At 53.9% G+C, this 27868-nt stretch overlaps 1 protein-coding gene across 1 annotated transcript; it reads left to right on the plus strand.

Annotated features, from left to right (window-relative positions):
- The first annotated feature begins 964 nt into the window (after positions 1 to 964).
- On the plus strand, positions 965 to 27594 carry DHX30 (DExH-box helicase 30). The gene is made up of 21 exons (XM_056857172.1): positions 965 to 1078; positions 2671 to 2780; positions 3718 to 4301; positions 5256 to 5386; positions 8759 to 8869; positions 10547 to 10902; positions 11903 to 12026; positions 14809 to 14958; positions 15302 to 15454; positions 16092 to 16913; positions 19037 to 19115; positions 19425 to 19529; positions 20136 to 20311; positions 20864 to 21070; positions 21558 to 21639; positions 21768 to 21961; positions 22050 to 22209; positions 22870 to 23027; positions 23782 to 23885; positions 25969 to 26108; positions 27359 to 27594. Exons 1-21 carry the CDS (start codon positions 965 to 967, stop codon positions 27592 to 27594), a joined length of 4296 nt encoding a protein of 1431 aa, XP_056713150.1.
- Positions 27595 to 27868: the final 274 nt, after the last annotated feature.

The following is a 27868-nucleotide window of genomic DNA, read 5'->3' on the forward strand; positions in this document are numbered from 1 at the left end:
CCTGGTGGGGCAGATTTGTGACCTCTTTCCCATCAGCCACCACTTAGTTTTGGTTGCTGTGTTCATATATTTTACCTGCACCCTTATCTTCTCCTTCCTTTCCAACTTAGGCCAGGAGAAAAAAGACTGCTTGCTCTGTCGTCTGCTGCTGCTTCAGCACTTCCTGTTTGCAGCTGGTGAGCAGCCTTCATTCAGTTTGGGAATAGCAGAAAAGAGACCCCTTTTTGTCTGTGGCAGGTGTAGTGGGATCGTAAAAGCCAGCAGGGCCACACATATAAAACCACAAACACAAACAGTGAAGGGTTCCCTACCAAATCCGTCCCTGGATCAGTCATAACAAAACAACACAACTTGACTAGCCCCTGTAGAGCCACTCCTGCATTAGGGTTGGAGCCCATGGAATGGATCTATAAGAGTTTTTATTTATTTAAAACATTTATTAGCTCCCTTTCTCCCATGAGGAACTCAAGCCAGCTTACAATATGAATAAAACAATTATTAAAAAATCAAAATAAACAGTATGAATCAAACAACAATTATAAAAACACTTTAAAAGTCCCAGTTTTAAAAAACACTCAGGACTGCCAATAAATAAAAATTGCATTGGTCAAATGAAACTTTCCAACTGCCTCCAGAAGGTCAACAATGAGAGGGCCAGGTGTACCTCCCTGGGGAGGTTGTTGGATAATTGTGGGGCTGCCACTGAAAAGGCCCTGTCTTGTTTACTCACCAATGAGCTCCCCTCCCCAGACCATGGCCTGAGACATTTTGCAGGGATAGAGGGCTGCAGTCTTTGCTGTTGGGGCTTGCCCAGTCATCCTTGTTCTCCGCGGTCTATGAAATGTTTTTCCTCTACACTGGGAGTGTCCCCTGCAGGGAGCTCAATGTGTGGAAGAGGCAGTGCCCTGCTTTCACAGGTCCCATGGGAGGGGGGGGGGTTCAGCTTGCCTTCCAAGGGGGTGGGATGGCTGCAGACCCACTGCTAAGTGGGAGCGAGGGCCTGTGCGCCTCTTCTCATGGTCCTCGGAGCTGGACAAATCCCTGCCTGATGGGCTTCTTGGGTTTCTGCAAGAAGAAGGTGAGTGTGTGACCGCAGTGGCCCCGGGTGGAATATGTGGGTATGTCATGTGGCTCCCGGTGCCAGAAGTCTTCCTTGTGGCAGTGGTGGTAGTTTGTGCATGCATGTGTGTGGGTTTTGGTTAGGGCTCTGTAGCACAGGCCACAGCTTGGGAACTGGAAGCGGCACCCAGTCTGGGATAGACAGTTGCGTTCAGCTGATTTCTCACATGCAGAGGCATGCAAACAGACGTTCCAGTTGTTATGGCTCTCTCCATCACCCTAGCCACTGTGGGGGGAGTATATGGGAACAGTCCTAAGCCGGGCTATGAAGGAAGAAGGCCCATTTTATTCAGTGGGGCTTATTCCCAGGAAAGTGTTCTATCCCCTCCTGACTCAGCTGTGTGGTGATCCCAGGGTGCCATTCCCTTGGTGCCCTTCTGGCCACCACAAAGGTCGGCTTCCTTTGGGGAATTAGTCCAGAGGCTGATGGGATTTAGAGAACACCCCCCTCTCCCTCCTTCTCTTGTGCATGTGTCTTGCCTAAGGGGGGGGTCAGTGCGAGTGCTTCTTCCTCCGCTTGCTGCTGTCTGTCCTTTCTCTCCCCACCATCCATTTTCTGCCTCCCAGTGTGTTCCAGTTTGCTTCCCTTTGGTCAGATTTGTCTTCATTGTTTTTTTGTTTTTTTCATTCCCTGTGTCTTGCATAGTGTGGAAATAGAGCAGCACCATGTCATGCATCCTGATGCATGCGGCCTGTGACTCTGCTGTGGTTTGTGACTGCAGCACCGCCTTCTGCCAGTGCAAGAGCATAGAAAGAACCCTGTCCTCCGTTCCCTGCATGATGTCTATGGGCACAATCCTACCCTTCCTTCTCCCCTTGGGCTTCTTGTGCTGGTGTGGAACGTATATGCACACCATCCCTGCAGCTACCCCAAATTCTTTGGGCAAAAACCGTGTGGGGTTTGACAAGATTCCCCATTGTGACAGAGGACAGAATTGAGCTTCAAGGCCTTCTGATGACCAGGGTCTGCATTCCTACATGCTAGCTGGCCATCCATCCATCTATGGTTTTGCAAGTAATGTTGTTCTCCTTTTGACCTCTTACGTTAGCAGTGTTTGTATTCCTTAATAGTTAACGGGCCCAAAGTCAGTTCGGTTGGACCCCTTTCTGCCGCTGGTTCTGGCCTTGCGAGGTTCACTTTGAGGCCTGCTTATATTTCCCCTCTCCCAAAGGCCTGATTACATTGCCTTTGTGCTCCCACCCTCACAAAGCAGCGCCGTGAAAGGCCCAACTGCTGTGCTGTGTGTAGTATAATGGAGGCATACTCGGTTCACCCAAAGCCGGGAGGGGCTGTGGCTCAGTGGAAGAGCCTCTGCTTGGCCTGCAGCAGGTCCCAGGTTCAATCCCCAGCAGCATCTCCAGTTATAAGGACCAGGCAGTAGGCAATGAGAAAGACCCCCGCCTGAGACCCGGGAGAGCAGCTGCCCGCCTGACCGTGGTGGACCAAGGGTTTGATTCAGCGTCAGGCATGTTCATGAGGCGTTTCATAGGCAGGTGCCCCACTAAATAAAAATGATCTGTGCTGGTCGCTACCACTGTCCCTGTGTGCAGCCAGACAATGCCCTGGAAAGCTATGGGTTTGTGGTGGGCAGAGGGGGAATGTGGCAGAGGCCCAATGCTCAGTCGGTGAGCCACGTTCAAGGTGTTTCCACTCCTCGAGAGTAGGTGCATGGGCACGGTAGGGCACCACCCTCTTATCTCTTATGTGCTTCTGTCAGTTTGTCTTGGAACGGTCCTTAAGGCAAGGCAGTTTAACCATCTCCAGTAGTTTTATGGTTGCCAACTTAGGTTTGGGAAATTCCTGGAAATTTGGGGTCAAAGCCTGGGGAGGGGAAGGACCTCAGTGGGGTATAAAGCTGCCATTTCCTCCAGAGGGATTGAGTTCTGTAGTCTGGACATCAGTCGTAATTCTGGGAGATCTCCAGGTCTGACCTCGAGGTTGGCAAGCCGAAGTAGTTATGCTGTTTACCGTTTGACAGATGTGGGCGCCATGGTTTTTGGTTTCCTTCCCGGTTGTCTTAAGGAGGTGAAGAATCTGAAGAGTTCATTGTAATACCATGCTTTAAAATACACCCGTTCACCTTGTGTTGGCCTGGGGATTACTGCCTTGGTGGTGACAGAATTGGTGAGAGGTATTTTGCCATCCCCAAGCAAGGGACCCCTCTCCTGTGGGTGTTGCACACACGCACGCGCGCGCGCACACACACACACATCCAGCTTCAAGCGGAGCCTTTGTCTGGGCCCAGGAGGGGATGCCCCTCCCCACTCAGGCCACCATGGGCTAGAAGCATGTCAGTTCCCTGCTGAGCATCAGGCTTTGGGGAGGGGCTGTGGCTCAGTTTGTAGAGCCTCTGCTCGGCATGCAGAAGGTCCCAGGTTCAACCCCCAGTGGCATCTCCAGTTAAAGGGACCAGGCAAATAGGTGATGTGAAAGACCCTTTTCTGCCTGAAACCCTGGAAAGCCGCTGTCGGTCTGAGTAGACAATACTGACTTTGATGGACTGAGGGTCTGATTTGGGGTAAGGCAGTTTCACGTGTTCATCAGCACCCCAGCAGCAGCAGCAGCTTGGGCGCAGAACCGGCCTGGGGTGCTTCTAGGGTTGCCAGCCTCCAGGCGGCGGCTGGAGATTCCGTGGGACTGCTGCAAAACGAGATCAGCGCCCCTGCAGAGGAAAAGGCCCGCTTTGGGAGGCGGAGTGCGTGGCATTGTCCCCCGTGGAAGCCCCGCCCCGTCGCAAGCCCCTCCCTCCGCGGGCTCCACCCCCCGAGCGTCCGGGCATTTCCTGGCGGCCCCGGGTGCTCCCGCTCCGCCTCCCCGGGCATGCACACCCCGCGGGAAGGGGCCGCGCGCCCGACGCCGCCCCGGGACGCCCCCGGGTCGGAGCCGCCGGTGTCCGCCGGGGGGCGCTCTGCGCGGCCTTCCGAGAGGGCCCTCCGCCGGGTGCGGCGCATGCGCGCCTCGGGCAAGATGGCGGTGCCCACCAGCCGGCTCCTGCGGAGTCTGGTGAGCAGCGCGGCCGGGCCGTTGCGGCGGGCGCGCGCCAGGCCCGGCCCGGCCGACGGCGGCCCGCTCTGGAGGGGCCTGTGCGAGGCCGCGGCCGGCGCCGAGGACCAGCGGCGGGACGACGACGGCGACGAGGAGGAGGGCCGCAGGGGCGGCGGCGGCGACATGGGCCTCCACGGTGAGCGGGCGGCCGGGCGGGCGCGCCCCGGCCTTCCCGGCAGCGGCTCTTTCTTCTTCTCTCCCCCCCCCCCGGCAGGGATGGGGCGGACGGCCCGGGGAAGGGGGGGGTCGTCCTGCGCGCTGCGCTGCGTGCTTGAAGGATGCGGGGTGTGTGTGTGTGTGGGGGGTGAGCTCTCCCCCCTCCCCCGAGGACTGTGGGTCGGCCCCCGCAACGCTCCGCAGCATCCGCCCCCCCCCTTTGCTACCTGGGCTGGGCTGAGGTCCGCTTGGGGGGCGGCAAGAAAGGCCGCGCAGCCATGGAAGCCCCGCGCGAAGGCTGCACGTGGCCGGGGCGCCTGCGGCCTGGGCCAGGCCCGGGCTTCCTCTCCATCCGGTCAAGCAGGCCGCCGCACAGCTCTTGAGTTCGCTTTATGTCCGTTCTTCTGCTATTTGATTTATATTTTTACATAAATATTGAACCATTTTTAGCCTACCCATCCGCTCCTGCTTTAAACCCATTGTGCTATTGTGAATCCACTATTTCTGCAGGTTGTCAGTTTCCGGGGTTAGCCGCTGAGGAAGCCGCTGGACTGAGCCTCTTCAAACTTCTCAAAACTATCCTTTGTTTGTTTGTTCTGGGCGCTTTCCTATTTGCTTTCCCCTTAGACAGGGCAACGCAAGGAGGAGAGTTACTTTTGATTTCCTTCCTCTTTTGTTCGCGATCACAGTTGTTGCAGTAATGCATCTGCACCCAAGGAACAGGTCTCCCGAATCTAGAAGGGGGGCTCACGGATGCTTTTCTAGGTGAAAAAATGAAGATTCATGCTTGTTGGGTTCTTTGCTCAAACATTGAAGCCCTGTAAATGTATTTGAAAGAATGTGGAAGACCGAGCTGAATGGGAGACCATTGCAGTTGTCTTCAAAGTAGGGACGGTGGTGGCCCCTCCGTTTAACACTCTCCGTTTCCTTTCAGATTCAAGAGATTTGTTGAAGGAATTTCCCCAACCTAAAAACTTACTCAACAGTGTGATTGGAAGAGCCCTGGGCATTTCCCATGCGCGAGACAAGCTGGTGTATATTCATACCAATGGGCCTCGGAAAAAGGTACCCGTCTATGTTCGTCCCAAGTATGATATCGTACAATACAGAGGGAGAAAATCCATTTGATCCCTGTGAGCTCTCTTTCCAAGCTTTTCTTTGAGTTGCTGAGTGGTGTTCCTGACTGGTAGATTATGTTGGTGATACCCACATTAGAATCTTGACCTGTGTTACTGTGCTTTTGCTGAGAGAGAAGGATCATGTGTAGTATAAGGACAGGAAGGAAAGGAAGAGACTAACTGCTGGGAAGCTCCATGGGGAGACATCTGAGAATAGGAACTTGGGCTTATAGTGGAAAGCTAAGTGAAAATGTTGACTCCATACGCAGCAGCGCTGAAGAAGTCAAACTCCATGCTGAGGATTATTAGGAAAGAAATTGAAAATAAAAATAGCTGGTACTGCTATGCCGTTGTACAGAGCTATGGTGCCACCTCGTTTTGGAATTCTGGGTACAGTTCAGGTTGCTGTATGTAAAAAATATTACAGAGCTGGGGAAAGCATCGAAGGGGTTAACCAAGATGATTATAGTGTTGGAGCACTTTTTCTGTGAAGACATTTATTTATTGTTTCAATTTAATACCAGGCTCAGAGCGGTTTACAAGGAAATAGTATTCCATTTAATCAATAAAAACCATTAAAACAGCATTTAAAATAGCCCTATAAAATTTTTATAAACCAAATATCCTAAAATTATTTAAGGCGCCTCTAAAGTGTAAAACATAAATTACAACTAAACGAGCAGATGGAGCTAAAATCCTGAAAAGTCTGGGATTTTTCAGTCCAGAAAAAATATGTCTAAGGGAGGAAATAATAGAGGTTTATGAAATTAAGTCATGAAGCAAACAGAGGGAACATTTTCTCTCTGTCCCAAAATACTAGAGCTTGAGGACAGCCAGTGAAGTTGATGGTCTGCCCCTACAACCAGATACATCCCAGCCCCAGCTGCCTACCTTTCCACCTTGGAAATCCACACTTATAGAAGGGCATTCACTTTAGCTAGGTGTTCAGCCCTACCCTCTGCGGTTTTACAAGGAGGTATAACAAGATCCCAAGAACAGAGATTGTGTTCATGCAATTCTGGGGAAATAGAAACAATGGAACACGTATTTTTCAGATGCTCATTCTATAAGGATGCCCGCTCTAAGCTGTCCCGATCCATGCTTGAAAAAATCTCAGGTTATTCCGAAAAACTTTAGCTCCTCTCAGATGAAATTCCCTTACAAATTAGAGAGGTCGCCAAATTCTGCGCAGCACTCTACAAACTTCATCAAAGTTTAGTAAAATAAAAGTCAAAGAAATAACAAAGTTAAAAATCTTTTGAATTTATGTCAAAATGTTTGTTTCTTATCCAAATCGTGAAACATTTTAATTTACCGTATATACTCACGTGTAAGCCGAGTTTTTCAGCCCAAAAAAAGGGCTGAAAAGGCTGAACTCGGCTTATATGCGGGTCAATACTGTAGAGGAGGGAGGGGGGAACTTACCGCCGCCGCCAGGCCCGCACGCCTTTCCCGGGCCGGGAGCGGCCTCCAAAACACTCATGCGGCCGCAGGGAGGCCGCGCCACCCCCACCCCCCCGCCGGGCCCGCACCGCTTTCTGTCGCCGGGAGTGGCCTGGGGCAGCCTCGTACAGCTGCAGGGAGGCTGCCCGGCCCCCGCCGGGCCGCACCACCGCCTCCACCGGGCCTGCACTGCTTTCTAGCGGCCTGGGGGCGGCCTCCTGCAGCTGCAGGGAGGCTGCCCAGGGCCGCACCTCCACTGGGCCCGCGCCGCTTTCTGCCGCCGGGAGCGGCCTGGGGCGGCCTCCTGCAGCTGCATGGAGGCTGCCCCGGCCCCCGCCGAGCCGTGCCACTGCCTCCACCGGGCCCGCACGACTTTCTGCCGCTGGGAGCGGCCTGGGGCGGCCTCCTGCAGCTGCAGGGAGGCTGCCCCGGCCCCCGCCGGGCCGCACCACCGCCTCCACCGGGCCCGCGCCGCTTTCTGTCGCCGGGAGCGGCCTGGGGGCGGCCTCCTGCAGCTGCAGGGAGGCTGCCCCAGGCTGGGCCCGCGCCACTTTCTGCCGCCGGGAGCGGCCTGGGGCGGCCTCCTGCAGCTGCAGTGAGGCTGCCCCGGCCCCCGCCGGGCCGCGCCACTGCCTCCATCGGGCCCACGCCGCTTTCTGCTGCCTGGGGCGGCCTCCTGCAGTTGCAGGAAGGCTGCCCCGGCCCCTGCCGGGCCGCGCCACCACCTCCACTGGGCCCACGCCTGCTTTCTGCCGTCGGGAATGTCCTAGGGCGGCCTCCTGCAGCTGCAGGGAGGCTGCCCTGGGCCGCGCCGCCGCCTCCACCGGGCCCGCTCCGCTTTCTGCCACTGGGAGCGGCCTGGGGCGGCCTCCTGCAGCTGCAGGGAGGCTGCCCCAGCCCCCGCCGGGCCGCACCGCCACCTCCGCCGGGCCCTCGCCGCTTCCCACCTCCGGGAGCAGCCTGGGGAGCCTCCTGCGGCTGCAGGAAGGCCGCCCCCACCGGGCCCGCGCCACTTTTCGCCGCCAGGAGCCCGTCAGGTAAGCCTGCGGGGGGGGGAGGGGTTATAAGCCGACCTCGGCTTATACGCGGGTGCCTAATTTTTCCCCATTTTGGGGGAGAAATTAGGCACCTCAGCTTATACGCGGGTCGGCTTATACACGGGTATATACGGTATATATATTCTTTTTAATTAACATGACACAACTTTTAAACAATATCAATGTATCCGCTGTAATATTACTGTTGTGTTCTTAATTTTTATTGGCGCAATGCCGCAATAAATGTTTCTTTTTCTTCTTCAGTGAAGTTAATGGGCAGTAGATTAAGGGCAGACAAACGGAGTCAACAAGTGGAATACCCAGCCAGAGGAGCTAGTGATGGCCACGACCATAGATAGCTTTAAAAGGGGATTAGACAGATTTATGGAGGAGTGGTCCATCAGTGGCTACTAGCTGAATGGAGTCTCCATGTTCAGAGGCAGTTAACCTCTGTATCCCAGTGGTGGGAGGCAGTAGCAGGGAGAGCCTCATCGTATGTTCCCTGTTTGTTTGGCCCTCCAGAGGAACTGGTTGGCCCTGTGTGAAATGGGATGCTGGACTAGACGGACCAGCAGTCTGACCCAGCATGGCTCTTCTTCAGTAGTGAGGTTACGGGGGAAGGAGCCATGAGACAGAAGTGGCCGACGTTACTGAAACTGCCCTTAGATGTGAGTTGTAATTAATGTTTCATTTTAGGCAGGTGATTTTCTTCGGTCTTTATCTTTAAAATGGGTCAAAGAAATGGATTAAGCTTATGACCCTTTGTTGAAAGGAAAAGGTGGGCTCCGTGTCGCATTCCGGATATTTGAATTCACAGTGGTTTTTCCCCTCCTCCATAGAAAGTCACACTGGTCATTAAGTGGCCAAAGAATGTGGAGGTGGAAGGCTACGGGACCAAGAAGATCGATGCTGAGCGGCAGGCCGCAGCCGCTGCTTGCCAGCTGTTCAAGGTGATGGGGTCTGTTCTGGGCATCCACGGGGCACCGGGGCCTCTTGGCTTTGCCACTCGAATTAACTGTTGAGGATCAGAGGTCAGCTGGAGGAGGACTGGGGTTGGGGTGGTTGATGTGGGGAACAGAAGATTTTCATGTGGCGGATGTGGAGCAGCTGTGCCGCACCCAGCCTGACTGTTGATCCTGTGTGTGGGGGGGGGGGCGTAGCACTTAAGTTGGGGGAGCCACCACATCTCAGCTCCTTAGATCACCTCAGGACCACTGAAATCTTGGGCCAGCTTGTTGGTTCTACACACTGAGTGGACAGGGGTCATTGACAGTCTGGTGCCATGTGTGTACGCCGGGGTGGCTTGTATCACCAAATTAACAACACAATGGCCAAACTATATCCCAAAACAACACAAATTAGTATTGCATGTTAATACGCATTCAAGAGTTTACATGTCAATTTTCACAATATTATAAAATTTCTATAATGAATTTCCCACAAGTAAAAATGCAGGTAAGTATGGTATTTCAGTATTGTTCTGTAACTGAAAATATAAGCAAGTATAATTGTCCAAACAATAGTCTTGATATAGCTAGTGCAAGTTCCTCCTCCTCCGGGTATGAGTGAAGCTGATAAGAATGAAGTAATGAAGCCAGGCAATGACCAGCAAGACTGAGTAAAGATGAGAGATGGGTGTTCTAGATAACTTCCCGTTTTGTCTTCAAAGGCAAGGCTTCTTCAACCCGCGTATCTTGTTTGTTAACTACCATAGACATCATGAAAATTCTTTAAGCTTGATTTACAATACTTTTAAAGAATTTTCATGACGTCTATGGTGGTTAACAAACGAGATACACGGGTCGAAGAAGCCTTGCTTACTAATTTGCGTTGTTTTGGGTTATAGTTGGGCCATCGTGCTGTTAACTTGGTTACTGTCTATACATTCGGCACAGGGTTCTTTTTGTACCTGGCTTGTATCACTGCCATCATTTGCCAGAACTGCTCATGAGTTTAAAAAAAAAAAAAACGGGTCACAAAGGGGCAGGCGGTTTTTTTCAGCTTGAGGGCCACAGTTGGGAGTCATCCTGCGCTGGAGTGTCTCTGAGTGGGCATGTTCCCCCGGGCCCGCAGAAGCAAGGAGAGACCCAACTGGGCCCCCTCTGCTGCTCTGTGTGGCTTCCCCTCGCACTTCACCCCCCAGCAGTTCGACGATTTTGGGGAGGATCATCAGCCTGCTGGCCAATCTGTGGTCCGGAGACCCGGTGCTCCCAACACTGAAGCAGCTTATGGAGAGGGCTGCATCTGGCCCCTGGGCTGTAGTTGCCCCACCTCTGTCTTAAACGTGGCTTTTTCACCAGCTGGGCCTTGAGTACATTGAGGAGCCCGCATTTGGAACTTGCTCTAAATTCTGCCCCTGTTTTGCCCGGCGCTTGACTTCCATTAATCAGCCATTGCCATTCTGTCTCCACGGCTCTTGCTGAAGTTTGAAGGGCTGCTGTAGAAGGCGCCCGGCAGCTTAGAGTTGTCCGGGCTACAGACGAACCCCAGCAGAGGGATGGTGGGGGCCGAAGAACCCGCCACCCTTGGAAACAACTCTCTGCTTGCTGGGCTTGGCGTCGCACCCTTCCCTGCCCCTTTCCCTCCCTCCTGGTGCTGCTGTGACAGCTTCTCTCTCCCTCTTGCAGGGCTGGGGTTTGCTGGGGCCCAGGAATGAGCTCTTCGACGCTGCCAAGTACCGCATCCTTGCCGAGCAGCTGGGCTGCCCCGATGAGAGGTGGTGCTCGGAGGGGCGGTGGCGCTCCAAGTCCGGACCTTCCCTGGCCGATATTTCAACCTGCTGGAGGCGGATGGAGCCCGACGAGTCCTTCCAGCCCCTGGAGCAAAACCGGCTGCTGAAACCCGCCCGCAAGGAGGAGCTGGAGGAAGGGGAGCTGGAAGAGGGGGAGCTGGAAGAGGGGGAGCTGGAAGACGACACCATCGACGTCTCCGACTATCTGTCCATGACACGTCCTGGGGCTCAGACACCCTCCAGAGACATCAGGTAGAACCCTTTCTTGTGAGGCGGAGGGACAAAAGCCAGCTGATGTGGAGAGGGCCCTGCACAGCTGCATCCCACTTCCCCAGCATCGGCCATGTCAGAGAATGGGAAATCCAGAACGCAGCTTCTGATCTAGTCCATGGCCCTTTCAAGCAGGTGCTTTCCAGGTTCTCAGGCAGAGAGAAACTGTTCCCAGCCCCATGGGGCTTCCCCGTGGAGCCCTGCTGCCCTACACACTGGGGCAGGGACTCTGCCTGACGTTTCTTCTCCCTGTGTACCTTGTCAGGAGCAGGAACTGCCTGTCCAGTCCACTGTCTCAGGTACGAGGGTAGTGGAGGGGGGATGGGATCTTGGCCACCTTCTAGAATGTCCTGGAGGTTCTGCCGGTCAGTGTGATGCAAACAATGTGGGACGCAGAGGAACCGGGCCTTCGGGAGCAAGAAGGGGCTGGACGGGTCCCCCATCATGTCCTCCTGCAGGCACCCTTCGGTGGACGTTAGCCACGCTCAGATGTGTGTCCCTGTCCAAGCATCGTATCCCTTCCACGGGGCTGTCGCTTCTCTCTCTTTTTAAAGATGAGGCAAAACACCGTGTGCCTCGTGGCTGCAGAGAGGATTTTAAAAGCTGGGATGGCAATTAAGACCTAGACGTGTGTGGGGAGGGGGTGTTCTGGAGGGGGCTGCCTGTGGGTAAGGACTGGGCGCTTTGTCCTCCCCCCACTCCCAGCCCCTCTCCATCGCCTTCCATTTCACTGCTTCTTTGTACCTGTTCAGCATCCCATGTCTGCCCTAACACATCAAAAAGACCCTCAAGCAAGCAGTGTGGGCCTCAAGAAAATGGGGGAAGTGAACAGCCTTATTGGCATTGGAATAAGCACTGCAGATTGTGACAGTGGGGGGGGTTAAGCATGATTGTGTCCCTCTCTCGCCTCCCGGTTGATAAAGGCACTGCGTTGTCATTAAACCGTGGCGGTTTAGGATCTCTGTGTTTTCTCGTGCTGCAGGGATGGCTTCTCCCTGGATATGACGGATGACAGCACCGCCCTCCGGGCACTGACCCAGTTTCCACTCCCTAAAAACCTCCTTGCCCAGGTGATTCAGATCGCAACCTCTTCCTCCACAGTCAAGGTGAGTCCAGCTCAGGAAGGTCAAGGTGAGGAGAAAGGTGTGAAGGCCTGGAAAATGTGTGTGGGAGGTTCTTTTTTTAGTTTTTCCCTTGGAAAGAATGGAAATTTTGGGGAGCCCCAACCCTCCCCCCAATATTTCTGTTTTTGAATGAGTGAAATGCTTTTTAAGACAAGTGTACAGTAAGGTTGTTGTGTAAGAAAATCTACAGCATTGGTGAGTAATTCCTGTTTGTAATGTAGACTACATTATTTTCAAATAAACATTTGTTGTTTAAATGGGACTAATTTTGTCCACAGTTAATATTCTACAACGTTTATGTTAATTATTGAAAAGGTCATTTTTTTCAATGTTATAAAGCTTTTGACATCCTAATATGCTGTTAATCCTATTGTACCAGCGGGTTCAAATAAAATGAAAAGAGTTTTCAGATAAAACATTAGAAAGAAATATTGTCGAAGGCTTTCACGGTCAGAGTTCATTGGTTCTTGTAGGTTATCCGGGCTGTGTAACCGTGGTCTTGGAATTTTCTTTCCTGACATTTCGCCAGCAGCTGTGGCAGGCATCTTCAGAGTAGTAACACTGAAGGACAGTGTCTCTCAGTGTCAAGTGTGTAGGAAGAGTCAGAGGGGTTGGGTTTGAGCTGAGTACTGTCCTGCAGACGTAATGTGCTAATCATTGTCCTGTAAGTATCAAGATAATGTACTAATGAGAGTGTGGTATGTTAATATGGAAGCATTGTATCCTGAAATGATCTGGTAATGTGTGAAATCCAAAGCTAATCTGCATGGCTATTGTTGACTGTAGCCTTTGTTAGTCTGGAGGTTTTTCAGGGCAGGAAGCCAAGACACTGTCCTTCAGTGTTACTACTCTGAAGATGCCTGCCACAGCTGCTGGCGAAACGTCAGGAAAAAAAATTCCAAGACCACGGTTACACAGCCCGGATAACCTACAAGAACCATTAGGAAGAACTTTCTGACAGAGCAGTTCCTTCCTCGGGAGGAGGTGGGCTCTCCTTTTTAGAGGTTTTTAAGCAGAGGCTAGACAGCCATCTGTCAGCAATGTTGATTCTGTGAACTGAGGCAGATCATGAGAAGGAGGGCAGGAAGGGTTGCGTCAGTGTTCGGCTCTCTTGGCCCTTTCTTAGATCTGAACCTGGGGGGAAAGCCGACGAGCTGAGAAGCATCCGGTTCGGTCAGACTCAGTGGACATGAAGAAAGGGAAAATTGCTTCAGATTGCCCCCATGGGAATGGCATAGATATGAAAGGGGATGGTAAAAAAAAGCGGGATAGCCACTTAAGGATGCCCAAAGGCACATGCCAGGCAAGTCAAAAGAGAGAGACAGTGTGGAGGTGTTTCTATGCTAATGCTAGAAGAAGCCTCCAAGCAAAAATGGGGGAGTTAGAGTGCATGGTTTTAACAGAATACATAGTTATAGTGAGCATTACAGAAACCTGGTGGAGGGGAGAGAACCAGTGGGATACAGTCATCCCTGGTTACAAACTGTATAGAAATGACAGGGAAGGGCGTATTGGAGGGGGTGTTGCTATGTATATCAAGGAAGGCATAGTGTCTAATAAGCTAGAGACCATAAAAAGGGCAGACTCGTCCACAGAATCCTTATGGGGGACGATCTATTGGCCCTCTGACCAAATGGCTCAGGGTGATCTTGAGATGGAGAATGAAATTAGGGAAGCATGTAAAGGCAATGAAGTAATGATGGGAGACTTTAACTTCCCTCATATCGATTGGATAAATGTATGCTCCAGTCAAGCCAAAGAGATAAAATTTTTACACATCCTAAATTACTGTGCCCTTGAACAGTTGGTCATAGACCCAACCAGAGGGGAGGCGATCCTGGATTTAATTCTCTGTGGTGCTGCCAGTGACTTGGTGCAGGATGTGGATGTGGTTGACCCAGTTGGCAATAGTGACCACAATGGCATCAAATTTAGTTTATATGTAAGTGGGAAAGTGACTGGGAAATCTCACACAATTACCTTTGACTTTACAAGAGGGAACTTCTCTAAAATAAGAAACCTGGTAAAGAGGAAGTTGAAAGGAAGTTGGGGGTTACTCAAGTCCACATTATTAGAGGCTCAGCTAGCTTGTATACCGCAGGTCAGGAAAGGTAGTAATAAGTCCAAGAGGTCACCACCATGGTTAACGGGTAAGGTGAAGGAAGCAGAGAAAAAAAGGCTTCCTTCAGAGACGAAAGATTGCCCAAACGAGGGAAACAAAAGCAAACACAAGCTTGCACAAAGGAAATGTAAGCAGATAATTAGAGATGCAAAAAAAATTTTTGAGGGGCATATCGCTAAACACATCAAAACAAACAATAAGAAATTCTTTAAGTATATTAGTAGGAAACCAGCTAGGGAAGCAGTTGGACCATTGGATGACAATTGGAAGTCATAGGATCCTACCATGTGTCTAAAGCAGTAGAATCAATTGAGGACTGATAAAGTATTGCACATATATTGGTTTTTCCCAACATTTCCATTTGGGGGAGAAAAGTTTTTTTGGGTGGGGAGGTTACTTTTCTCAATCCTTGGCTTTAAAACCTCTGGCAAATAATTTCGGAGAACATTGAACAGCCTCTCGTTTTGGTTTGCCGTGCTGGGAAGCCCGTACAGAATCTGGCCGCTGCTGGACTCTGAGACAGAGGAGTTGAACCTCTTGTCTTCTCAGCCATGGCGGCTGTGGGTCCTCAGCATCAGGACCCCTTTGGCTGACCCACCCCTCCCCACCCCCCTCTGCTAACCCCCCCTTTCTTCCTTGCAGGAGTACATGCAGTTCCGCACTGTGGGCACCAAGGTCAAGATCTGCAAGCTGACCTTGCGCTGGCCATGCCCCATGACCTTTGCTGCCAAGGGGCGCCGCAAGGTGGAGGCGGAGAACAAAGCAGCCGCTTTGGCCTGCCAGAAGCTGAAGGTGAGTCACTGATGGGGTGGAGCGGAAAGAGGCACAGAAGGTTTCCTGCATCTCTCCACTGTTCTGGCGCTCCAGGTGGATCCTGTGTGTGTGTGTGTTAGGTCCATTTTTTCAGTAGTCCTTCCATTCAGTTGATCTCTATTTGCACCGCAAGCCAATACTACTTCCGCTGGCACCCTTCTGGACCAAAGTGTATTGGCTTTAGAAGGTTCAGCCAGTCTCTCTCCCCCTCCCCCACCCCAGTTAACCTTGTTCCCTGTGGGTCACCCTACTCACCCATCCATCCTCTGCCTTTCTGGACTCCTTCTGTCCCATAATTCTGCTGTGTCTTGCTCCCCCGCAGAGCCTCGGCTTGGTCGACAAGAACAACAACCCCTTGAGCCATGCCATGTATAACATGACATCCCTCCGGGAACTGGGAGACAACCAGAGGAAGCCCTGCCACATCAAAGTCCCCGAGGCCACTCTGCACAAGATTGAGAACTATCTGAACCACGTAAGAGGAAGGGGGGAATTTCATACGGATTTGTACTTGGCAAGACAGGTTTCAAAGATCCCTCTTTATCCACCAAGGCCTTCCTTTTTCCATTCAGAGCTTCCTGTTAACCTTTGCCCTCATTATTCTTCACTGCTTCCCTATGGACAGTAGATTCGAGTCCAGCAGCACCTTAGATTTTGGGGATATAAGTGTTCAAGAGTCAGAGCTTCCTTTGTCAGACCAAGGGAGCCTTGACTCTCGAAAGCTCATACCCCGAAAATCGTAGTCTCTAAGATGCTATTGGACTTGAATCTGGCTCTTCTACTGCAGACCAATGCAGCTGCCCTCTCTGAAAGCTCTTCTTTGTTGCTGTACAGAGGTTATAGTCTTTTGAAGTTATATTGCCAGGTAAATTATTTGTTTCACAACATTTGTATGCTGTTTTTCAGCACAAAAGTGTTCTAAATTAAAAGGTCAAACTGGGGGAACATCACAAAATGCAAGAATCTAACCCTGAACAGAGCAGGGCCTGAGCCGTGATGTGGGGGGAGGGGAGGAATGCCTGGCTACTACCACCCCCGAGGTGCCTGAGGAGGTAGCCATGATGCTTGAAACACCATAGCAGAGAGGGCCTTGACTGCTTCCTTTTCCTCAGTACCCAGTGGATAGCCGGGACTCCAGACCCCGGGTTGCCGACGACATGATGAACCTGAGCAAGGAGAGTGGCACCCTGAGCGATGCCATCACAGGCAAGCCCTACATTCCCATGCTGGAGTCGGAGGAAGTGCGCCTCAGCCAGAACCTCCTGTCCCTCTGGAAGCGGCGGGGCACGGCTTGGCAGGAGAGCCACCCCCTGCCTGTGGATTCCCACCGAGAAGCCATCCTCTCCGCCGTGGAGCAGAACCCGGTGGTGGTGATAGCCGGGGACACGGGGTGTGGGAAGACCACCCGCATCCCCCAGCTGATCCTGGAGCACGCCATTCTGGAAGGGCGCGGCTCCCAGTGCAACATGGTCGTTACCCAGCCCCGGCGGATTAGCGCCATCTCCGTGGCCCAGCGTGTGGCCCAGGAGCTGGGGCCGAACATGCGGAGGAACGTGGGCTACCAGGTGCGGCTGGAGAGCAAGCCGCCGGCGCGGGGGGGAGCCGTGCTCTTCTGCACCGTGGGCATCCTCCTGCGGAAGCTGCAAAGCAACCCCCGCCTGGAGGGCGTCAGCCATGTCATCGTGGATGAGGTGCACGAGCGCGACGTGAACACCGACTTCCTGCTCATCCTGCTGAAGGGCATCCAGAGGCAGAACCCCGACCTCCGCCTGGTGATGATGAGCGCCACGGGGGACAACCAGCGTTTTTCCCAGTACTTTGGGGATTGCCCCGTGGTCAAGGTGCCAGGCTTCATGTACCCCGTCAAAGAGTACTACCTGGAGGAGATCTTGGCCATGCTGGGGCGCCACCGGCATCGCCACTACGACATCAAGGTGAGTTTGGGGGGGGCTTCCCGGTGGGGGAGGGGGTCTCCCACAAGGCTCCCACGCAGGGCCCTCTTTCTCACTGCCGCTTGGAGCTTCCTGCCGAAGGAACCGCACCACCTTGACTTGTACACAGTTCCACAGGTGGCCCAGATGCTTCCAAAGGATGCCTGTTGAGGTCCAGTGAAGGCTTTTAAATCGGTTCTCAGCTAGGGGCCCCAGTGAACTTTTGCTCTGACCTAGATGGCCCTGGCTGGCCTGATCTGGGAAGCTAAGCAAGGTCGACCCTGGTTAGTCCTTGGATGGGAGACCAGCAAGGAAGTCCAAGGTTGCGACACAGAGGCAGACAATGGTGAATCGTCTGTGTATATTTTTTGCCTTGACCTGGATGGCCCAGGCTAGCCTGATCTCGTCAGATCTCAGAAGCTAAGTAGGGTCGGCCCTGGCTAGTATTTGGATGGGAGACCACCAAGGAAGTCCAGGGTTACGACGCAGAGGCAGGCAATGGCAAACCACCTCTAATTGTCTCTTGTCTTTAAAACCCCTTGAGGGGTCGCCATGAGCAGGTTGCAGCTTGACAATACTTTCCACCTCCAACTTTAATCCAAATTCTCCTTGCTTGACCGCCTGGACCAGTGGAGGGGTGCCATGAGCATTCCCGCATGCGTTGCTGCAGTTGTGCAGAGAGCTGTGATGTGCCATTTTGGGAAAGGCAGATGAGGGTTGGGTGGAGCTGCCCTTTTTTGTTGTGGTCCAGCCAGCAGCAAGAGGTAGAGAATCCAGCTTGGCTCCACGAGGGTTCTGCCCCTTGCAGGAAGGAACAGCTTTAAAGTTTACGTTTGCCTGTAACTGAAGCAAATTGAAAACTGGATATTTTTAAAAATGAAGCCCATAATGCTGTGAAAAGTAATACAAAATACCTATCAGTTGCTTTTTCTGTTGCTGGCCCAAGAAAGGAAATCTCCCCCCGCCCCCAACCTTTACATGTCTCAAGGGCCCTAGCCGTCAACCTCTATTACTGCAGCTCTTGTATGCAGTATGCTGCCTTTGGGGCTTCGGCTAGGCTGTGATTCACGGGGAGCACAGGACCGAGTGGCAGCCTCCTGAGCATCTCAGCTTTTTTAAAAAGCAAATTTCTGCCCCTCATGAGTGCCAATGATGCTCGAATGTGAGTAGGCAATTCCTGCTGAAACGTCAGAAGCTGAGGAGGCAGCAGAAGAGAGGTTGCTGCAGCCCTGAAGGGCGAGGGGTTCAGTGTGTGCTGCTCTTTGGGGGAGGGGCCATGGCTCTGTGTTAGAGCCTCTGCTTGGCATGCAGAAGATCCCAGGTTCAATCCCCGGCAGCATCTCCAGCTAAAGAACCAGGCAGTATGTGATGGGAAAGACCCCTGCCTGAGAACCTGGAGAGCTGCTGCCAGTAGACAAGACTGACCTTGATGGACCATAGGTCTGATTTAAGTAGAAGGGAGCTTCACTTGTTCATATCATGTGCTGTTTGGGAGAGCTGTGGCTCAGTGGTAGAGCATCTACTTGGCATGCAGAAGGTCCCAGGTTCAATCCCCGGCATCTCCAGTTAGAGGGACTAGGCAGGTTGGTGATGTGAAAGACCCCTGCCTGAGACCACTGCCAGTCTGAGAAGACAACACTGACTTTGATGGCATGGTGAACAGTGGCCAATACTGAACAGTGTTGTGATTCTTTATAAGACGGCTTCATGTGTCCTCTCAAGTCCGAGTGAAGGTTCCACACAGGACACAACTGGAACGGGCCAGGCACAGAACGGTTTCCTTGTGTGTGTGGTTACCCGCGAGGGCAGCTCTGCCTCAGCACAGTGGGCTGGGCTTGCCAGTCAAGGGTTGCCTTTTGACCTTGTTCCGCGAACTTTCCCGGGGAGAGACTGAGACTGGCCCAAGGAGAGGAAAGTCCCTGCAGGCCTGTTCCCTAGTTGGGTTACCCTTGCTTGCCTTTCCGAGGGGCAGCCAGCTCGCCCTCTCCGGAGCCACATCGGCTCTTCCTCTTCTCTCCGGGCAGGAGACCCTGGCGGGCCAGGCAGAGAGCTCTGCTGGGGGTTCCCTTTGCAGGGCTTTCTTCCCTGCCAGGAAGGGGCTGACGGGGCCTCTGTTTCCTCCGCAGCAGTCGGACGAAGAGTGCGTCCTGGACCTGGAGCTGATCGCTGACCTGGTGCTCCAGATCGATGCCCACGGAGACCCAGGTAGGGGCTTGACGTCACCAGCTGGAGAACTTGCCTTCCTCGGGGCAGAGCAGCAATAGCCTTTTGCCCCGGAACATTGCTTGGGGGGAGGGATTGACATGGCCTTGACTGAATGGTGGGGGGGAGACCTTGAAGAGCCTCCAGTTGCAGAGCCCGGGAAGCCGGGCGATGCTCCTTGCCTGCCCAACCCCTGGCTCTTCCCTGCCTCCCTGCTTTGACCCACCTGGGTGCTCTCAAGTGTCTGGAGTGTAAGTCAGGTGCCATCTGGAGCTGCCCCCCTCAGATGATGACTGTCCTTTCTTGTGCCAGGTGGGATCCTCTGCTTCCTCCCCGGCTGGCAGGAGATCAAAGGAGTGCAGCAGCGCCTCTTGGAGTCTCTGGGACAGCACAACAGCCGCTACCTTGTCTTACCAGGTGAGGGGGGCACAGCCTCGTCTTTTGCTTTGGTGGCGGGAGAGAACGGGGGAGGCCTTGTGGCACTCAGTTCGTCTTGAGGCTCGGCGGTAGAACATCCGCTTGGTATGCAGAAGGGCCTGGGTTCAATCCCCAGCAGCATCTCCAGTTAAAAAGGACTGGGCAGTAAGTGATGGGAAAGTCCTTTCTCTGCCCGAGACCCTGGAGAGCTGCTGCCAGACTGGGCAGGCATTACTGACCTTGATGGACCGCCGGTCTGAGTCAGTCTAAGGCAATTCACGTGTTCGCAAGTCCAGAGCCGAGTCTTTGTGGATGAAACCGTGGTCCAGCTTCCCCTGAGTCCACCCCCAGCTCCCTCTGCCTCGTTCCCCGGGATGGAACTTGGAGGCTCCTCAGCCATCAGGAGCCCAGGGAGGCCGCCTGTCGCACAATCCTAGCAGTCGGGTCCTGGACTTTTAAGAGGGGGTGAACTTGCCATCATCTGCTTTGGGAGTCACTCTTGGCTGAAGAGCCGGATACAAAGCGAACTCCTTGAGATGTGCCCTTTGGGGGAGCGGAGGGTGCTGGCTGCCCTCCCCCTTATCGTCTCTTCTCCCCTCCCCACAGTTCATTCCAACATCCCAATGATGGACCAGCAGAACATCTTCCCACGACCCCCTCCCGGCGTGCGGAAGATCGTCCTGGCCACCAACATCGCTGAGACCTCCATCACGATCAACGACATTGTGCACGTGGTGGACAGCGGGACCCACAAGGAGGAGCGCTACGACCTCAAGACCAAGGTGGGTCTGCTCCTCTGGGCTTCTCCCTGGGCCCCTCCCCTCCTCCGCCTTTGGAGCTTGTTTGTCTTGAGGCCTTCGAGCCAAGCACATGCCTTCCTGGCTTGCCTGGGATCTCTCTTTGTAAAAGAATTGTTAGTATGGTTTCTGAGACTATCTATGGAAACTTGGGGGTGGGAATCCTAGTACTTGGGGGTGTGATTTGCCTTGTCCCCCGCTTCCTGTCCTTCCTTGATTCCTCCATTCTAGTGTCCTGGGAATCTTTTCCCAGGCTATTCGGAAGAGGTGTAAATTCTGTCTTCGCAAAGCGGGGTCTCCAGGGCAGTGATGGGCAGAGATAAGGTCACGGATGCCTTTTGAGTCAGCCAAGGAGGCTGTGCAAAATTCGCAGCCTCTGCAGCGGGGGCCTGCCTCTGTCCTGGGAGGGTCTGTTTCTGAGGCTGCCGAGGGGGCGCTGCAGTTTTGCAGAGGGCTGTTTGCCACATGCAGTCGTTTGGGTCAGAAGAAGGCTTGGTGCAAGTCTTGCGCGGGAGTGTCAAGTCCATCTTTCCCCAGGTGTCGTGCCTGGAGACGGTGTGGGTGTCCAAGTCCAATGTGATCCAGAGGCGTGGGCGTGCCGGCCGCTGCCAGTCGGGCTTTGCCTACCATCTCTTCCCTCGCAGCCGCCTGGACAGGATGCCCACCTTCCAAGTGCCTGAAATCCTCCGCACCCCTCTGGAGAACCTGGTCGTTCAGGCAAAGCTCCACTTGCCAGAGAAGACGGTAAGCCTGGCCCTTTCCCGGGCAGCCCCTGAGCCTGCAGGGGCCTGTCCGTTGTTGGGCCTTGGGCTTTTTCTCGGCTGTCCAGTGGGCTGAGTGGAAGGCCAGGATCTGTGTCAGGGTCCGCTGGCCAAAGGTCTGCTGCCCCTCGGGTCAGAGCGGAGAGTTCTTGGCCCGGAGAAAAGCTTCACCCGGCATGTGTGCCCATTCACTCAGAGCCATGGCAAGGGGCCGTGGCTCAGTGGCAGAGCCTCTGCTTGGCATGCAGGAGGTCCCAGGTTCAGTCCCCGGCATCTCCAGTTTAAGGGACCAGGCAGTAGGTGATGGGAAAGACTACCTGAGACCCTGGAGAGTCGCTGCCGGTTTGAGTAGACAATATTGACTTTGACGGACCCAGGGGGGTCTGATTCAGGATAAGGCAGCTTCACATGTTCATAGCTGGACCCTTCCGTGGCCTCAGTTTTGGTGTCCATGTCCTTTTTGGTCACAGGCTGTTGAATTCCTCTCCAAAGCCTTGGATAGTCCAGACATCAAAGCTGTGGATGAAGCCGTGATCCTCTTGCAGGAGATTGGTAAGTGGCCAGCTGCTGACCACGGGTGTCTGCCCGTCCCTTCCCGCCCCTGAGGCCACACAGCTGGTGTGGAGGTGGCGGCTTCCCTTCCCTCTGGCGATCAGACCCTGACGCCGAGACCCTTTCAGGTGTGCTGGACCACCGGGAGGCGTTGACCACTCTGGGCAAGCGCCTGGCTCAAATCTCCACGGACCCCCGGCTGGCCAAGGCCATCGTGCTGGCCTCCATCTACCGCTGTATCCACCCGCTCCTGGTCATCGTCTCCTGCCTCACGCGGGACCCTTTCAGCAGCAGCCTGCAGAACCGCACAGAGGTGGACAAGGTGAGGGGCTGGGGGGCAGGCCGATGAAGCGTTGCTGTTGAGCGATGAAGGGTCCCCCCTCCGCCTGACCGGCCTTCCTCTTTCCCAGGCCAAGGCCGTCCTGAGCCAGGAGAGTGGCAGCGACCACCTGGCTTTTGTCCGAGCTGTGGCGGGCTGGGAAGAGGTCCTGCGCCGCAGAGACAGCCGGGCGCGGGACAACTACCTGCAGGACTACCTCCTGTACGCGCCCAGCCTGCGCTTCATCAACGGTGAGGGCTTCTCGGTAGTTCCGGGGTGGGGGCGGGGGCAGAGAGTTTGGGCAGCAGTGGTCAGAAGATGCATTAGCTTCCAGCCTTCCCACCCACCCCCATTTGAGCAGGCACGTCCAACCATTCACTCTTATCCCCCTGCCCTTTACAGGATTTCCTTCAGAAAGTTCTGAGAGAAACTCGGAGGGGGTTCATTCATTGTGTGCCCAGCAGCATTTGGATGCCTTGTGTGGTTCTTAAAGTAACAGTTTGGGGACTTTGTTTAAATCTCCCCCTCCCTTTTCTGTCTTGCTCTTGGGCATCCTGTCTTTGGAGCAAACCGCTGCCTTCTGCACCGATAGGAGAGGATCTTGTCCTCTGGAATTCTGCCCGCTGTGCCTGAGAGCAGAGGCAGGGGGCTTTCCCTGGGTGGAGTGGACTGGAGCGTTGAGGCAGGCCCCGGTGGGAGAGGAAGAGTCCGGCTGGCCGTGGGTCTCGACCTGCCTCATGAGGAGCCCTATTGCAGTGTCTGGATGGCCTCACTCCTCCTTTCTGCACTTCCTTTGACAATGTGACAACGTTACAGGAAGAGCACTTCGAAGGCAGGGCTGAACCGGTGCTGGTCTCTCTTGTTTCTTCTTCTCACCAACGCAATGCTCTGTTCTGCTTCTGCCTCCACAGGTCTTGTCAAGCAGTTCTCAGAAAACCTCTACGAGGCTTACCTGGTGCCCTCCCACTCGGACTGCCTCCTGCCGTCCTCCGTGTGCAACCAGTACAGCGACGAAGAGGAGCTGGTGAAGGGCGTCCTCATGGCGGGGCTCTACCCCAACCTCATCCAGGTGAGACTCCTTTCCTTCCCTGCCAGCTCGCAGAGTGCCTGGCGCTGGGGGGTGGGGGTGGAGGCTAAGCCACAAGGACTGTCATGCATCCTCCCACCCCTCTGAGAATCGAAGGTGTCCCGTGTTGAAAAGCTCCCCTGGTTTTGCATCTAGACTGTCTTTGCCCTGCCTGTGGCAACCTGGAATGCAGGAGGGGTGGGCTGCGCAGGCTGAGCCAACCTCTCTGTCCTTCATGCAGACTCGCTCCCTATCCAGGTTTTGCCCGGGGCGGTGGGGGGCACTCCTCCTCCTCCCCCCTCTTCATGCCTTCTTGAGCTCCACCCTTCTCCTCAGGGGCTTTGACATGGCTCCCTTCCTGGGACTGGCACTGTGGGGCTGGGGTCAGGGAGGAGGCACCCCAGGCAATGTTCTCTTCAGACTTCTTTGGGCGGTGGGGGTGTTCAGCCTGGGAGCCCCCTTCGCCTGAGCTGGATGTGGTCCCTGGTTCCACTCCACCATAGGACCCAGTACCTAGCCCAGATCTCAGCATCCTGAACATCTTGGGAGGAAAAACTTGATCTCCTGTTTCTTAGTGGCCAGAAGCAAAGCAGGCGAGCCAACCCAGGGACCAGCTTTTGCAGTTCTGAAATGCGACGCACGAGGCCCTACCGCCTGGTTCTGGGCTCCAGGTCCTCTCGTCGGTCCTTCTCCCCCCCCACCCCAAGCCTCTTACAAAGACTTGTTTAATGTGTCCTCTCCCCTCCTGTCTCCCCAGGTGAGACAAGGCAAAGTGACCAGACAGGGCAAGTTCAAGCCCAACAGCTACACCTACCGGACAAAAGCTGGTACCGTCCTCCTGCATAAGTCCACCATCAACAGGTGAGTGGGCCATCAACAGGTGCAGAAGGAGGCCAGGCTGGCTCATAGCCCACCCATGGCTTCGTAGAATCATAGAGTTGGAAGGGACCACCAGGGTCATCTAGTCCAACCCCCTGTACAGTGCAGGAAATCCACAACTGCCTCCACACACCCAGTGATCCCCTACTCCATGCCCAGAAGATGGCCAAGATGCCCTCCCTCTCATCATCTGCTCAAGGTCATAGAATCAGCATTGCTGACAGATGGCCATCTGACCTCTGCATAAGAACCTCCAGGGAAGGAGAGCTTACCACCTCCCGAGCAAACCTGTTCCACTGAGGAACCGCTATAATTGTCAGGAAGTTTGTCCTAATGTCTAGATGTAAACTCTTTTGATTTTGAGGCCACTGGCAGATGAGATTGGCTTGTTCTCTGTATAGCAGGTTTCCCCAACTTTTTTGAGCTTGCGGGCAACTTGGGAATTTTGAAACGGGCTGGCGAGCTCCACTCCAAGATGGCAGCCACAGAGGGTGGAGCCAGACCCAAAATGGCTGCTGCACGAGGTGGAGCCAAATGCAGGACTCCCCTCCTTTGCAGAAGAATCACAGAAGGGGAATAAAAAGAATTTAAGTCCAAGGAGGAGGAGAGAAAAAGAAAAGAGGGAATAAAAAGAAGGGACACGTTACCGGGAAATGGAGCCACACACTGAAGAGGGAAAGGGCAGGCACTGATCGGTCCACCTGATCGGGTAGTGGCTGAGTGGGAAACTCTTCCACTTGAATGAGGGCAGCTAATAACAAGCTCTGCATTACAATAGCCCTGCCCACTTTTGAAAAGCTCAGTGGGTGCCAGAGAAAGCGCTGGCTGGCACTGTGGAGCCCCTGGGCACAACATTGGAAAACCCTGCTTTGTAGAGACCAAGAGCAGCCAGGTGGGCCTTAGCCTTAGCAGGCAGCCTTCGCCGGCCGGTGCTCTTCCAGCAGCTGGCCTTCAGGAGGCTGCCTCTCAACCTGGAGGGGCCTCTTTGGTCCTCACAGCTCATAGCTACTTAACAGGTGTCTTCTCCCCAAAGCTGCCAAGCCCATTTGGTAGGTGGTTGGTATAAGTGCCTGGCCGTAGCCACATCTTGCAGTGGTGAATTGCTTAGTTTGTGCTGCAGTGTGGAGAAACACTTCTTTTTGTCTGTCCGGAGTCTAACCCGTCCATTTCGTCAGGTGATTGAAGGCGAAATGCTCTCTGTGTCTCTGTTTTCTCCAGTCTAAGCATAATTTTGTCAACCTGTATCACGTCTCTTCTCTCCTTTAATCTTCTTTTCCCCCCCAAATTCTTCAGTGTTTCCTCTTCGAGTTGGGGAGACAGCCCTTTTCTGTGCCTTTGCCCAGGGCTGCATTCTACTTTTGCAGATGAGACCAGAACTGCGCCCCGTTTCCACAGTGCAGCTGTGCCACGCTGCCCTCTTCCTGTTGCGTTTCTTTTCGAGCAGTTCCTGTCACAGCCATCCGGGCACACACCTCCTTGAGGCTCCCTCAATATGCATCTCTGGCCACTGGCGTTGAGTGGCATGTTGCCTCTTCGCCTGCCTTGTGGAGCTCTTCTCTGTGCCCTTGGGATTTCGGCATCAATTGGTAGTTTCAGAGGATAGCAGCATTGGTCTGCAGGAGAAGAGCAAGATTAGAGTCCAGGAGCACCTTAGAAACCAACAAGATTTGGGTGGGGGTATGAGCTTTTGAGGGTCAAAGCCCTCTTCGTCAGATACCACTTTGTCAGAGAGCCTTGACTCTCAAAGGTACATACTCCAGAACTTGCTGGTCTATAAGGTGCTTCTGGACTCGAGTCTAGCGTAATTTGGGTTTGACCTGCAAACTTGGCTGCCTGGCTGTGTGCCCCCATTTCCAGGTGGTTAATGAACAAACTGAGCAGTGCCAACCCCTGTGGGACCCTGCTGCTTGCTGTATTCCCTTGTGAGGACTAGCCGTTGACTCTTCTTCTGGTTCCCCATCCATATGAGGACCTTTCTCCTCATCCCATGACTGCTAATGTTTCCTCAGGAGCCTTAGATCTGAAGCTTATGAGAAGTCCCTCGATTATGTCTGTTCCTCCACAGGGAAGCCTCGAAGATCTACAGCCGCTGGTTGACCTACTTCACGGCCGTCAAGTCGAATGGCGGTGTCTTCGTGCGCGACTCTTCCCAGGTGCACCCGCTGGCCGTGCTGCTCATGACGGACACGGACATCCATGTGCGAGGTGAGCGCTCCCCACCTCTCGCAAAAGGCCTCCAAATTTTAGAAACAAAGGAACATAGAGCTGGAAGGGACCTCAAGGGCCTATAAATGTAATAAATAATGATGATAATAATCTAGTCCAAACCCCTGAACAACGCAGGTAATTCACAACTACCTTCCCCTCTCCCCACACACACTCCTCCAGTGACCCCTGCTCTGCCCAGAGGAAGGCAAAAAAACCCTCCAGGATCCCTGACCAATCTGGCCTGGAGGGAAATTCCTTCCTGACCCTAAGGTGGCGATTGGCATTAATCAGTCCAACCTTTTGGCCAGTTTGACAGCCTTTATTTACAACTAATGAATGCTTTAAGATGGGGTTCTCCAATGTGGTTCCCGTGGACACCATGATGCCAGCTGACACCTTTCCCAGAGCCCAACAAATATTTTGAGAAAGTGGGCAGGGCCAGGTGGGGCTTTTGCCCATCCAAGCTTCCAATTGGCCACTGGAGATTTGATTGGCTGTTCAGATTCTTAAAAATGTTGCTTTGGCGGCAGCTGCGTGACTAGAGGTAAGCTGCGGCAGCCATTTTGTGGCTGGCTTCACCTCGTGGGGCAGCCATTTTGTGGCTGCCCCCACCTCACTGTGTCAGAATTCCAAAGGTGCCTGCAGGCACGGAAGTGTGGAGACACCCTGCTTTCAGATTTTGATTTTTTAGTGTTTGCCTGCCCCAGTCCCCATGTTGTAGAATGGGGGGGGGGGCATGTTTCAAAAGAATAATGGCAGAGAATTTTCCCCATGGACTGCAAAAATGGGGGACATTTGAGCATAGGAAGAGTTGGAAGGGGCTACCCGGGCCTGTTTGGACCTTCCTTCTAAGCTGGTCTCTGGAAGCCAGCCATGGTATAGTGGTTTGGAGCGGTGGACTCTGATCTGGAGAACTGGATTTGATTCCCCACTCCTCCACATGAGCGGCAGAGGCTAATCTGGTGAACCGGGCTGGTTTCCCCACTCCACATGAAGCCAGCTGGGTGACCTTGGGCTGGTCACACTCTCTCAGCCCCACCCGCTTCACAGGGTGTCTGTTGTGGGGAAGGGAAGGTGATTGTAAGCCGGTTTGATTCTTCCTTAAGTGGCAGAGAAAGTCATAGAATCACAGAGTTGGAAGGGACCATCAGGATCATCTAGTCCAACCCCCTGCACAATGCAGGAAATTCACAACTACCTCCCAAGTCGGCATATAAAAACCAACTCTTCTTCTTTGTTTCCCCCAGATGACGGCTGGCGAGCGACGGTCTCTCTGGTCGACAGCGACCTGCTGGTGCTGGAAGGGGACTCCTACACCATCAGGCTCCTGCGGGACTTCCGCGTGGCCCTCTCCCTCATGGTGGAGACCTGCCTTTGCTACGAGATGGCGGCCATTCCCGGCGACCTGCAGCACCAGCACAGCCAGCTGCTGGACATCCTGGTGGATCTACTCAAGGGGCCTCCCGGCAGCTTTGGCGCTTAGCCCGGCAGAGGATCTGGACGTGGGGACTTGTAATTTGTACAAAGATGTTGACAAATGTTTATTTAAATAAAGTTCTATTTATCCCTTGTGACATCATCTGTATCCGTCCCGAAGACTCCTGGCGTCTGCCTTTCCCACGGTTGGCTCCGGCGCGTGGCTCAGGAGAAGAGTGCCAGCTCTGCATGCAAGCAGTGCCCCTCCACACCGAGATCAATCTCTCTCTAAGGAAGCGTGGCATGACTTGCCCCCTCCCCCGCATTTATGGGCCTTTTGC

Source organism: Euleptes europaea, chromosome 11 (assembly GCF_029931775.1).
Source record: "Euleptes europaea isolate rEulEur1 chromosome 11, rEulEur1.hap1, whole genome shotgun sequence".
NCBI classification, from domain to species: Eukaryota; Metazoa; Chordata; class Lepidosauria; order Squamata; family Sphaerodactylidae; genus Euleptes; species Euleptes europaea.

What these genes read in the sequence shown, in the direction of transcription:
- DHX30 (XM_056857172.1), top strand. Translation starts at nt 965, where the DNA reads ATGGCTGCAGACCCACTGCTAAGTGGGAGCGAGGGCCTGTGCGCCTCT. An exon ending in CTGCTTGCCAGCTGTTCAAG is followed by an intron (nt 8,870 to 10,546) that starts GTGATGGGGTCT and finishes TCCCTCTTGCAG; the next exon opens with GGCTGGGGTTTGCTGGGGCC. An exon ending in GCTACGACCTCAAGACCAAG is followed by an intron (nt 20,312 to 20,863) that starts GTGGGTCTGCTC and finishes ATCTTTCCCCAG; the next exon opens with GTGTCGTGCCTGGAGACGGT.